Raw genomic sequence first — 12,894 nt, forward strand, 5'->3', positions numbered from 1 at the left:
CAATGTAACACACATAAAGGATCACTATTACACTTATTCTGGTATTGTCAGCACATACAATCATTCTGGTCCTCCACAGTGGGGAAAGCTCTCAGGTACCTAAGTATCTCAATTCCACTTACTCCCATTGCATGTTTCCTTGGTGATTTATCAAAGGTTAATGCAGCAATTCAATATAAAAATACTTTCTAGACTCTGTATTATTGCTAAAAAATCAATACTGCAAAAATGAGTGGACAGTACAGGACTGTATAAAGAATGGATGATAAGACTGTATCAAGTCATTTCATATAATTTACAGGGGAAACTTGATGAGTGTAGGAATGTTTGGGGCCCATTAGAGACACTTGGATGGCACTGGATGTTAAGAATATTAGTAGGATGTTTTTGAATGAATTTTTTGAAGGAAGTTTATGGATTAAATTTGTGTGTGTGAATGTAAGAATTGTTTTGTCTGATAAGAACAAAAATGAGAAAGTGAGGGGAAAAAAGTCCTCCAAAGTTGGGGTGGAGGTGGGATTAAGAAAAAAAAAAGAACTGAAAGGGAATTTGTTAATCTCTAAATGAGTCCGTCACATGCTTTGTATATCACATGTAGCAGGGCAGTCGCTTCGACTGGAACGTTTGGCAGTAGCTAGGCTCTTCGGGAAGCCTGGGAAAGTCTGTTCCTCGGACATCTTGCTGCTCTGCTGCTGCTGAGGAGGACAAGAGCTCAATACTCAAGGTCATGTCACAACATAAATTGATTCGTATTTTCGTCACTCATAATTTAGCATTGGTGGCTAATTCCAGCTAAACTTTTGGAAGCTTTTGTTCTTGGCCATACGTATATGGGTTTATAAAAGTCAGCTGTTGACAGTCGTGCACACACCTTGAAGCACCGAGTGCTGGGTGTGTCCATCTTTTACGACCATTCTTGGCCTTCAACATCATTACAACTCTATTGCTATTTGGCTGATGGCTTTCAGCCCAAGCAACTTTCAAAATGATATTTTTACCTAGATTTTGGTACCCATTTACTGTATGTTGCTGGGATCGCTGGCACAATGTGATTTCACCCCTTGATCTCCTCGTTAGGGGTCCAGAGCCCTAATCACTGATTTATGAAAATTATAAGTAGCTTTTCAAAAGCTTGGCATGTGCACTTCACAGAACGTGCCATGTCAGAGAGCATTTCTAGCTAAAGGAAGAGTCCAAATTAAAACAGCCTTAGCCTTTGATTTAGCAAAGTAAGGGAATATGCATTTTATACAGGGTGAATCAGACGTCTTGACCAGCAGGGGAAATTAAATTTCATCTTTTAATTATTATTCAGTTGGTTGCCATTAACATCCATTCACTTTAATACTTGCCAAAATGTTGTTGTTGTTGTTTTTATTTCAATGTGTAAGACGCAAAACCCTGAGTGTGTGGATTCTGAGTGTTTTCCTTCATTACTGAGCTATAAACCACAGATTTCACGTGTTCCCATAGGAAAAAGTGTGGTGGTCTAGTGAACTGTGGGGTCAACGCACTCTTTCATTTCACAAACTGAGGCCCATACAAATGAATGACGCCACCCTCTCTTCAAAAATGTGTTTAAAAATTGTGTAACGCTTACGGCCGACAGGCGCTGTGTAAGAGCCGGCGTACCAGAGCGGGTGACGTCACCGCCCTTCCCTGTGATAGCAGGACCACAGCTACTGGGCTGTGGAGAGATCTCTCTTTGGCTCACGGGGCTAGGTCGCTGCAGAGAGACGCGGAAGTCCCGGGTTCGAGCCCCCGAGGGTGCAGGGGCCGACCAGATGCGGCAAGGGCGCCCGCCCGAGCCCCTGTTGCGTTACATTGGTGTCAGAAGCGGGGCGGGATAGCCCTTCGCCGGGGACGGCGATTTAAGCGGGGGAGAGTGTAACGCTTACGGCCGACAGGCGCTGTGTAAGAGCCGGCGTACCAGAGCGGGTGACGTCACCGCCCTTCCCTGTGATAGCAGGACCACAGCTACTGGGCTGTGGAGAGATCTCTCTTTGGCTCACGGGGCTAGGTCGCTGCAGAGAGACGCGGAAGTCCCGGGTTCGAGCCCCCGAGGGTGCAGGGGCCGACCAGATGCGGCAAGGGCGCCCGCCCGAGCCCCCGTTGCGTTACAATTGTATTAAAAAGCCAAGTATCTATTTTTGGCATAGTTTAGGAAATTCGAATCCGATACTTGCTATAAAATTCGGTTTATTTTTCTGTCCGCCGAGCTTCCGAGCTTGTCAATCAACACTCAGGTATGCAGTCACAGGTGGGGTCAGTGATCGTCTGAGGGAGGAGTTTCACTTGGGAGCGCTCGAAACTTTTGTACAGTAACACACGTTCCGCGTAACCAAAACCGGGAGTTAAGAGTAAAAGCTTTTCTTCTCCATTTAGCCTGGAGGAATGGCAACAGAACTTAGTCAAGCTTCAGTTTTGGATTTTCTCTGTCGCCGGGGAGGAAAGGTAAAAAACGCGGATCTGCTTAGACACTTCCATGCATTTCTCCAGGATCCCGAAAAGCAGGCGCAGAACAGGGATCTGTTTAAGAGGTTTGTGAACTCCGTGGCCGTGGTGAAGAATGAAGGCGGAGTGTCGTCCGTTGCCTTGAAAAGAAAATACAGAGACCTGGTTCCAGACTTCAGCTCCGCGGTTTCGTCTTCAGGAGAAACGGAAGACTCTGGGTTGGGAGAGACTTTTACAAACAGGCGGGACCTGAACAGAAAACCCGAGAAAGGTCAGAGGTTTAAACCATCCGATAGCAGAGCGAAACGGAATGCCAGCGAAAAGCCTGGCGTTTTAGACGCGCTAAACGAGGATTCAACCCTGTGCTCGGCAGGCTTTCTTAGCAATAATGTTGCGGTTGCTAATCCCAGAGTCTCAGGAGAATCTCCCGTTCTGTATACTACAGAAAAAACACCGTCCTCGAAAACCGACGTAATTAAAAGCCGCTGCATTTCTCAGTCGTCTCCGGTTAGCATCAAACCACCGTTGGCAGATTACAGTAAGAAGAGCTTCAGGGCTGCAAAGGTGAGCGTACCCAAGGCAGAGCGCCCAGCAGTCCCTATCCGCTCAAAGCAACCCGCATTCGACGGGGGCACAAATGAAAATATTTGCTGCGCTAAAACCCGCCAGTCAGAAGCAGCCGAGAGTAAACACAGCCAGGAGTCCAAAGACTGTGAGAGGAAGTTCTTCAGCCACCCAGCTCACCCGTGCAATCGGAACAAGGCCCTTGGAAATGCGGATTTTATTGAGAATAATCCACAAAGACACTGCAATGAAAGGGTGGGTCACAGAGCTTTAGACTCTGCCCGTTCTTTATGGTCCTCGCATTCCAGACTCTCAGCAAATCCCCGAATTTCAGGTTCTTCCCCTTGTGTATCAGCCTTCCCTGCAGCTCAAAATGGCCTGATTGCCACCCAAGCGACAGCACACAGCACATCCCATCTGTCTAGCCCAGGAGACCTTCAGGCCTCCAGCAGCATCTGGTGCAAGCCCTCTGCGAACAGTGGGGAGGAGGAGCAGATCAGTTTGCGTCCTCTGCACTATGCTTTGCCACCGGAAGCCCCCATAAGACCCTCTGCTAAAACATCAGCATTGTGCAGCCAGAGTGGGCTGTCGGCCAGTCACGGGAATCTTCTTCAGCCCACCTACGCCTGCGCGGAGGACGCAGAGAGCCCTCAAAGGTTGCCGGGAGATGAGTGGGGGAGTATTGATGGTCTCAATTCAAAGGGCCTTGCTCGTACCAGGCAGAGCAAAGTCTTGGATATGCTCCAGCGCGCAGAGAGAAAAGTTGACGACTGGCACGGCTTGATGGGCAACTTTCCAAGCCAGGACACATGGGCACCCCCTCTTGGAGGAGAATCTGGGCCTCTGGTGCCCCTGCGGGCAGGCAACAGGAAAGAGAAGGACAGACTCAGGAGCAGAAAGTGCCGCAGCATGGGCGCTGATTTAGACTGGTCTTTCTCCGGTGAGGAAACCTCAGGTAAGCACAGCAGGCTTCTCCTGCTGTCCTCCTCCCTGGGCCTCGGTCCAGCTCTCGCTCCGAGAGCGCGCGCGCAGAGCTACAGAGAGATCTCCCAGGGGGACGCCTCCCGAGCCAGACCGGTGGCGGCGCAGGAGGGCGTGTACCGATACCGGAGCACGCCGGTGCCCCTGGACTCCAGAGAACATGACTGGCTGGTGAAGGCGGCCGCCGGTACCTGGACTGAGATATACAGCTTATTCAGGGAGCAGCCCAGCCTGCTCGGCAAGAAGGACTTCGTTTCCGGGTACACGGTGCTGCACTGGATAGCCAAGCACGGGGACCACCAGGTGCTCAATACCCTGTGGTACGGTGTGAGTAAGGCAGGGCTGGAGCTAGATGTGAACGTGAAGTCCAGCTGTGGTTACACCCCTTTGCACATTGCTGCCATTCATGGTCACAAGAAGCTGATCCGCGTCCTCGTGCACAAGTTCAAAGCCAACCCCAGTCTGAGAGACACCGGCGGCAAGAGGCCCTGGCATTACCTAGCCCGCACCGGACCTGCAGATCTCCTCCAGCTGCTTGGAGCTCCACAGAACCAGTACCTGCCCAGTACAGCCCAGCAGTTCGTCCCCGACAGACCAGCTTTACCAACGGCAGCGGTGAAGAGACACAGCTCGTTTGGGGTGTTTCACAAGAAATTCTCCAAGCTACAGGCAGCTCCGACTATTTCTGAGTCAGCCGTCTAAAATTGGTCCACATTCTGTATTTTGGTTGTAGGATCTTCCATAAGCACGGCCGCCGTGCAATCCGGGGGCCTTGGGTTCGGTTTCTGTGTGGAGTTTGCATGTTCTTCTCATTTTCATACAGGTTTCCTTCAGGTGCTCCAGTTTCTTCCCACAGACCAAAAGCATACTGCTAGGTTAATTGGCTTCTGGGAAAACTGGCCTGGTGTGAGTGTGTATCTGTATGTGCCTTCCGATGGACTGGCTTCCTATCCAGGGTGTATCCTGCCTTGCGCCCAGTGCTTGCTGGGATAGGCTCCGTGACCCTGCATTGGATAACGAGGTTCGAAAGTAGATGGGGTGGATATACCCTAAAGCTGTTTAGTTTAAGAAGTGTTTGTTGCAGTGCAAGCTACTTACAGATTCAAAAAATGGTCACTGTTATGCTAAATTATTTTAAATTAGTAGTAACATCACTGTGCTGTGCTAATTAAAGAAAAATGTAATATTGAATTCAGTCATGGGAGAGATACTATGCAAACGTGTTGATGAAACAGGTTTGCCTGGTTAAAATGTACAATATAAATGCTGCTTCCCCAGAAGACAATGCAAGCTTCTTCCAAACAGCTCAGCGCTGGTTGAGCTGTTGTCCAACCAGCATTTTAAAAGGTTCTGTGACAAATCTAGAGCTTCCTCTGCAATGTCAGAAAATAACTGAAACACCTCTCGGCGTGCCTAACTGTATAGGGAGATTTATGCATTTTTTTCTTGTAATAATGTAAGCAGTTTCCTCCTGCTGATGGCCTGGGGTCCCATCCCAGATCCCTTGTCAACACCCATTGCCTGCCAGGCTAGACTCCAGCTCACTGCAGCCCTGTATTGAACAGAGCAATTATGAGATGGATGAAACTGTTGAACTGGATGCAATGGTTTTAGATTCCCTGCACTACACTGAGGTGCTGACGCATGTCCCGGGCAGCCCCACTGCACAGCAGGTCAGGAAGTGAACTGAGACGTTTCTTCAGTGCGGCCAGATTGAACAAACCCAGGTGGGACAACAGGGCTGGCGCCCCTACCCTTGCAAACACAGTGCACCTAAAAGCATGCCGATTACTTCCACATTACTGTACTTTCTTAAAGGGGAAACAGATCGCCTGGCACATCAGATGATGGAGGAAAGACTCAGATGCTGCTTGCTTATGGGTTTCAGAGAACTGCGCTGAATGTGTAAAACCTTGTTGACAACTCAGTCCAGGCGTGTGCAGACTTGCTTCACTTACCTGTTGTGTAACAACGGTTACACATGTTGACTGGAAAAGTCCACGGCAATAAAAGGAAAGTTTAAAGACGTGTTTGTGACTCTGTAATGTTACCTGTGTTTGAAGGTAGTAGTTTCTGGAGAGGTGTGTGTGGAGCAGTGGGCAGGATTCTGGACTTACACCTGGGAGGTTGTGGGTTCGAATCCCAGCTGTAGTACTGCTGCTGTTCCCTTGAGCAAGATGCTTCACCTAAATTATTACACAGCTGTGTAAGTGGATGCAAATGTGAGTCACTTTGGACAAAAGTGCCAGGCAAATAAAACATTAACTGAAAAAAATCCAAGTAATCACAGGACAGTGAAAATGAGCAATAAGCTGCCAAAAAAACTGATTTTATGACCTTTCAGATTCAAACCCCTCACCTTGGCAGCTTCTTGCTGTTTCTTCCACAGAGACGTTCTTGCTATTTCTAACAAAAAGGCTGTTGTAATAAAATCCTGAAGCAGGAGCCTTATTTGCTTGCACAGCTTTAAGTGGATGAAATAATGGTTTAATGTATTACAATAAAACTACCTCGGCTTATCTCCCAGTTTATCTGCAGTATGTTTTACTTGCTTTTTTGTACATATTATATTGTTTTAAGGTGTGGCTCACAAAGGTGGCATTCGGTGTCTGGGTTCTAGTCGTGGTGCAGACTTTGTCCTGAAAGATGCCATTACGCAGCTGGCCATACAGATTACACTTAGACATGCTGATCATTATATTTCAATGTGTTGGGTTTTTTCCCAGGGCAACTCACCTGCGCATTTAGTGGCAAGCAACAAAAGGTGTAAACATACTTGTCTTCTCATGTCCTGGGTGTAGTTATCACCCCACACAGAATAGTTCCTATTTTTGGCCATGTCAAGTTCTGTGATTTAGATTTAGTAATTACAAGTTTTCTCTTTGCGTTTTTATACGCGTCTGCAAAGTTAAGATGAGCCATGATGTCTTAATTACCAGGCACTTCATTCTGACTTCATCACATAGAAGAAATCATCCTCACACTGAACTTTAGGCCTGTACATGAAATCTCTTTAAATGACAGAACATGTATTGGGGATTTCTGTTTTTCACATGTATTACATTAGTTGAGACCTTAAACTCAAAATGTTTTACTCCAGGGGTCTCACATGGCTTTCCCTAGTCTCTCTGGCTTTAAAAGTCCACAGCAGCAGTGTGTTGAGATGCAGTGTTTTGTGTTTAGTTTAAGTAAAACGAGGTAGAACTAACGTCAAATTTTTTTGCCACTGAAAATATAGTGTGTGAGTTTAAACACCTGACTTCCAGGCCCTCAGATCCACAGGTAAAAAGCTTGCAATGGTTGCCTCAAAAATACAGGAAAATTGCGGTGAAGTTTCTTAGTTTTAAAACACACATTCATGTTATTTGCAGAATGTGTTCAATTTGAGTTTTTCGCCTCGGAGCCAGTACCCATCACAGCGTGCAACACTGTCGCAGACCGTGCTGCTGAGCCACAGCACTGCAGGAGCAGATTTTTAATGATCACCGTTACGATACAAAATTCTAGCTGCTGTAATATTAAGGCCAATTGTGAACAAGACACGGGTGGAGTTTGTGATCCTTCTTACAAAGTCTGGGTAACAAAATCTCTAAATATTTGATTATTGGTATTGAGCTCTGTTTTTGTGTAGCCTAATAAACAGTGCGCTGCAATATTAAACTTGACGCAGTTACTCTACTGTGGCAAAACACTAAGCATAAAATTGTCATAAAAAAGGCTCTGGCTCCCCTGCAGCCCTGAATTCGAAAACGTTGTTAGGAAATGGATGGACGAAGAAGCTGCATATTTTTACAACTGGTATGTGCTATGAAAAAATGGAATAATTCCTTTATTTCAGTAATATGCATTTTCATACGGCAGGACCAGTACATGCTTGTGTTTGTATGTTTTCTTTTTTCTACTTTTAAGTTATAATAGTTGAAGTCCTTATTCTCACTGACGTTGCAGTGCTGACATTGGAAGTCTTTTGCTGCTTAATTCTTACATTGTTTGCATCTCCATTATTTCAGCTCATTTAACTTAACATCTCTAAAGGAATCCACAATTTCTGGCACCTACTTAAAATATTCTGTGGTATGACGATATTTGCAGTTAACTGAACAGAAAAAAACTGATTTCCCAAGCACAAATGCATCTGTGATTGTTATTTACATTCAAGCATTTTAATAAATTAAGCCTTCAGAATGAATGAAAAATCATGTCTGTACTTTACTTTGGAAAGTGCTTAAACACAATTAAATGTTAATAAATGCATTGCTCCACAGAAGACACAAAAACGAATTTTGATTATTGTTGTGGAAGTCTTTTTTTTCTTTGGCACCAGGTGTTGGAGTAGACCCGACCGCCTGCAAATGTCAAGAAAATGATTTTAAGGAGGTGTTAATTAATACTAAACCAGTTTCTAATGAAATTGTCATTTTGAATAAATTTCCTAGGTGTAGCACAAAGCTGACAAATCCACCTTAAACCAATTAGATTAATAGTAACGAAGGTGAAGGCACAATCAGTATTTTTACTAGTTTACTGCTGGCAAGTAAGACATGTCAAAAGAAGGACATGTCGTAAGTGACCATAAGTCTATGCTTCTTTGAGTTAGCTCATGGGCTGCTAAACGTGTCAGCAGAGATATTTTCATGTTTATAGGTAAGTGGTTGTTTTAGCAAATTATCCTATCTATAGGGATAAAACACTTCCAAAGATTTAAACAGGAAACACTCCAACATCAGTCTTTTCTGTTATTGCTAAACAACATAATTAGACCAGCAATGGCAGTTTTCTACAAATTCTTTTTTTAAAAAATTAGATTTTAATAGTCTTCTGCAGCACCTTCCAGATTTATTATTCAGTATTCAGTCACTCTGCTGGTCACTGCTGAAGGCATGCACATTAGCCTCGTCAATGTTTTGAAATTTGGAGACGCCAGCTGTCTCTCACTAAACACAATACCTAAAGGGCTCATAAAACAGATTAAGATGTCCCTCCTTAATAATATTCTTATAATGAGCTTTATTTTTTTTCTCAACTAGGAAAAAAATAAGGGTGATTATGTACTGAGGCCTGAAATAATTCCTGGGCTGCAGTTCTGACCAATCTTGTTCTAGCTTCAAATGCAGGCAGCTTTGCAATAATCCTTACTATAAAGCACTACATGCCTAAACCCCCCAAACTTCACCGCACAGACTGAGAACACCACACAGGCTTCATCGCAGCAGGCAAGAGTTACAGTGTGTCATGTGAGAAAGAGAAGAATAGAGGCGATGAACTGTAGGAGAACATTCAGTCCATCCTGCTCATAAATCTGATAGTTTTTCTTCTGGGGACAGAAACGAAGCTGTGTGCAGGGATAAACGATTTGGGGGGAGAAAAAACACAAACAAAATGTCATGTAAACTTATATTTGGCAAAATGATGTGCTTAAAAATTGAACATTTCAATTACAGCCATTAACCTGAACTGTTCATTGCACAGTTTGGTGGAGAGAATATTGCAAAGACTCTTGACTCATATGGTCATACAACAGCTTTTCGACACATGTGAGGAGGAGCACCAGCCTTTTTATGGGTTAGAAAGGGGATTTTTGTCTTTTTCAAAATATTTTGCTTTTTTCCCCCAGATAAAACTCCATGCTTTATACCCTCTTTTCTAACCTATTAAATACATTGTTTCAAGACCTTCAGTAGCTGAACAATCGTGATATTTTAAGAATCATACCTCTGTAAAATTAAAATGGAAGCGTGTTTTGCGAAGATCTCTGTACAATTTAAATGGAAGAATGCTTGTGAGTAAATGATTTATCTAGAACTATAATGTTTCCCATAAGGAACTCCTTTTAAATGCTTCAAGAGTTGGTCAAGGAAGTTTAGTGTCAGGACTGATCACGAGATACTGGCTCAACTCCAAAACATGTAACTCCTCTGCTCAAATAAAACTGAACATTATGTGGACAGTAAAAAGGGTATGGGAGACTAGTTAAACCTTCCTGAAGCCTGATTTTCAGTTTAGAAATATCAGATTGAACAGTTTATACAACAGTGTATGGAAATTGCCAGGCATTAGCGTGCCCTTTGTAAGGCAGAACATCTTCATTAGTCCCAGACTCTCAAAAATAAAACCCTTATCATCTCTCTGCAAGCGGAGAAGCTGAATACGGCCTTTCCTTTCCAAAAGCAAATCCTGTTCTCCAATTTCTCACATTCTACAGAACCTTTTTTTCTTTCACAAAATACAAAATTAGATTTTTTTTCTACTTACAGCATTAGAATCAAGAAAGGTTAGCATACAGTATATACAGCAACTTGCATAAAAATATATATAAATAATTAACGCAGTAATCTTCTGATACTGTTGAAGCTACTGAGCATTTTTAGAGACTAAATTAAAACAACCAACTCTTCTTCTAAAGTAAGAAAATTGATAACTGGTAAGAACGTTTTCAAGTGATCAAATATGTCAGGAAACACACCAATAGAAAGCGCTACCTCCTTCCGAGTCCCATTCCTACATTCCTCTCTCCTGTAACCAAGGGATACATGGAGAGTCTATTATAGTCTTCAGTTTGGATCCACCATTTCTGTTTTTGACAGCATCCTTTACTGCATGTACTTCGTCTTCAGTATGAATGTGGAGCTACAGTACATTTAGTGTGGGTGAAAACTTTGTTCGAGGCCCCCAGTGAAAACGTTCAAGTCCAGTAAAGGGTAACCTGTTAAACATGTATCGGGGTTTTCCTGCTATTTGGCCAAGAAAAACAAGTCTGACTGATGGTTGTCACCACTGCCACCACAGCTGGTACACGCAGAAACCCTTCTTGACCTCACCTACTAAAAAAACCCTGGGGCATCTGGAAAATATCATCCCGGAAAATATCAGTAAATAAACCATCTCGCTAGCAGTAAAGGTTTAAGGATACATTTTCAACTTTCAGTATTTGCAATTTAGTGTTTTTGAAAAAATGTGAAAAAATGGTCTCCTCTTTGCAAGACGTTTTTTCACAAGGGGGGTATGTCCCCTATAATAAAAAAGTACAGCTGTGTGAGTGTTAACATTTCCTTTTTCCTTCAGTTTAGTGTTATTTCTTTTTTCCTTCTGTTTCTTTCCCACCCTAGCCTGTCAGAAAACAGTTTTCACACCCCTGAAGTCCTTCAGTCACAATGAGTAAAACACGACAGATCGTGACCTGGGAGACTGCTAAGGCCGAATTCGGCCCTTGTGTGTGGTTTTACTCCAAACCAGGAACACGACAGTGGGCGGGAAGTCCTCACCTCTCACACGGGGCGGCCGCACTCTAACATTTGTTATAATACAGCCAACAACAGTCAGGATATGAGGGGGAAAAAAGAAACTTAATACGGAGGAAAGAGAGCAGTGCAGCCCTTCACAGTCAGCTACATAGATGTCCTTTAAGAGTGATCTCAGGCGTATTATTTCTCCCTCCAAGTTAGAAGCCGAGACCCCCATCTCATCACATCCGTCTCCTAAACGGCGCACGTGAAACGGGAAGGAATTTACTCTCATCCCCCACAGGGGGGCGTCTTCCTCAGACATTTCTGCACCCCTCATTTCCCAGTGCCGGCCCGCAGCGCTGGCGCCGGGCCGGCTGGGTGCTCTGTCTCCTTAAGCCCAGCGGGGCCGAGGCGCTACAGCGAGGTGACGGTGGTCGGTAAACAGGGGGCGGCGGCTCTGGGGGCGCAGGGAGCCGGCAGACTGTCCATCAGGCACTGCAGCTGCTCCTCCGCCAGCCGGATCTCGTCGTCCAGCTCCCGCTGCTTGATGAGGAGGGCGGACTTCGTCCTGACGAAGCGCTGGTAGCCGCGGAGCTGCCGGGGGCTCAGGTACCCTCCCAGGATGTCCAGCACCACCCGCTCGCGCCGGTCCAGGTTCTCCTTCAGCTCGCGGGCGTCCTCGTGCTGCGAGCGCAGCGCCTTCCTCTTCTGCTGCAGGGCCTCCTGCCAAAAACAGCACCCCCCCCCCTTCGTCACGCACCGCCAACACCGCGCGGCTCCCGGCCCTCGGACCAGCCGGGCGCATCGCACTCCAGAAATCCTGGGGCCACGTCTCCTAACCGGGCTTGAGGGAACTTTGAGCAGACGCCTGCTGCTGTACACCACCCCCCGGGAACAGCTGAAAGCCCGGCTGACGTCATCAGGAAGAGCCACTGGACCATAAGTGGAATGCAGACTCTTAAACCCCCATCCTTGGCAATAACATGGCTGGACTCGGACTATAAGACTATGTCACACTGTTATATTCAGGGCACTGTGGGAAACACACCAGGTGTGCGTCTCCCCTTCAGTGTTCTCTGGAAATGGCCATTTTTGTGACAATTAAACTCATCGCAAACCTTGACTGGACTGTGCTGTGACTCCCTGCCTCCCTAGAGCACCTCTGCCATTGTCGGTTTCATCCCCGTTCCCTTCGGTGTCAGTCCTGACCAGAGGAATGTAACCCAGTTTCAAAACACGCTTTTTTGACGGGGGAGGGAGGTGCTGAGTTCCCATCTGTGCGGCACAAACATCTGATGATTAACAGAGCAGGCTGTGTGCTGCGTACTAATTTAACAGCCCTCTGTCTGGGGAGACCTCAGCCTAACCGACTCAAAGTGAATTGAGTCCAAAGTGGACATTTTGTACCATTAAAGAAAAAAAAACAATTAACATTTTGCATTTGGGGGAAGGAAGATATTGAGAGAAAGTGGCCAAGGGCTTGATGCATTACACTGAACTCTGAAGTTTCTCTGAAACCTAGGGCCCCTAGTAAAACTGAATGTCTTCTGCCCTCTACTGACTATCTCATGTATTTAATTTTGAAAGTTACGAATTTATACAGTAAGCCATTGTCCTGCAAGTATTTAATAAAGCATTAAGCCACTATGTATCTATAATGTACTAAGAAAAA

The 12,894-nt window shown here is 45.3% G+C and overlaps 2 protein-coding genes across 10 annotated transcripts in view; one reads left to right on the forward strand and one right to left on the reverse strand.

The window, feature by feature from the left end:
• Positions 1-2,127: 2,127 nt before the first annotated feature.
• On the forward strand, positions 2,128-6,525 carry sowahb (sosondowah ankyrin repeat domain family member B). The gene has a single exon (XM_088630402.1). The coding sequence runs from the start codon at positions 2,395-2,397 to the stop codon at positions 4,699-4,701; it is 2,307 nt and encodes a 768-aa protein (XP_088486528.1). The 5' UTR covers positions 2,128-2,394; the 3' UTR covers positions 4,702-6,525.
• Positions 6,526-9,379: 2,854 nt separating this feature from the next.
• The window catches only part of shroom3 (shroom family member 3), a 79,546-nt gene continuing 76,031 nt past the window's right edge, over positions 9,380-12,894 (reverse strand). For all 9 annotated transcript variants that reach the window (XM_088630393.1, XM_088630394.1, XM_088630400.1 and 6 more), the window contains one exon: positions 9,380-11,945. In XM_088630393.1, the coding sequence (XP_088486519.1) occupies positions 11,637-11,945 (309 nt within the window). In that variant the 3' untranslated portion in view covers positions 9,380-11,636. The remainder of the gene's footprint in view (positions 11,946-12,894) is intronic.

The sequence above is a fragment of the Lepisosteus platostomus genome, chromosome 4, assembly GCF_059453375.1.
Source record: "Lepisosteus platostomus isolate fLepPlt1 chromosome 4, fLepPlt1.hap1, whole genome shotgun sequence".
Taxonomy (NCBI): Eukaryota; Metazoa; Chordata; class Actinopteri; order Semionotiformes; family Lepisosteidae; genus Lepisosteus; species Lepisosteus platostomus.

What these genes read in the sequence shown, in the direction of transcription:
- sowahb (XM_088630402.1), top strand. Translation starts at nt 2,395, where the DNA reads ATGGCAACAGAACTTAGTCAAGCTTCAGTTTTGGATTTTCTCTGTCGC.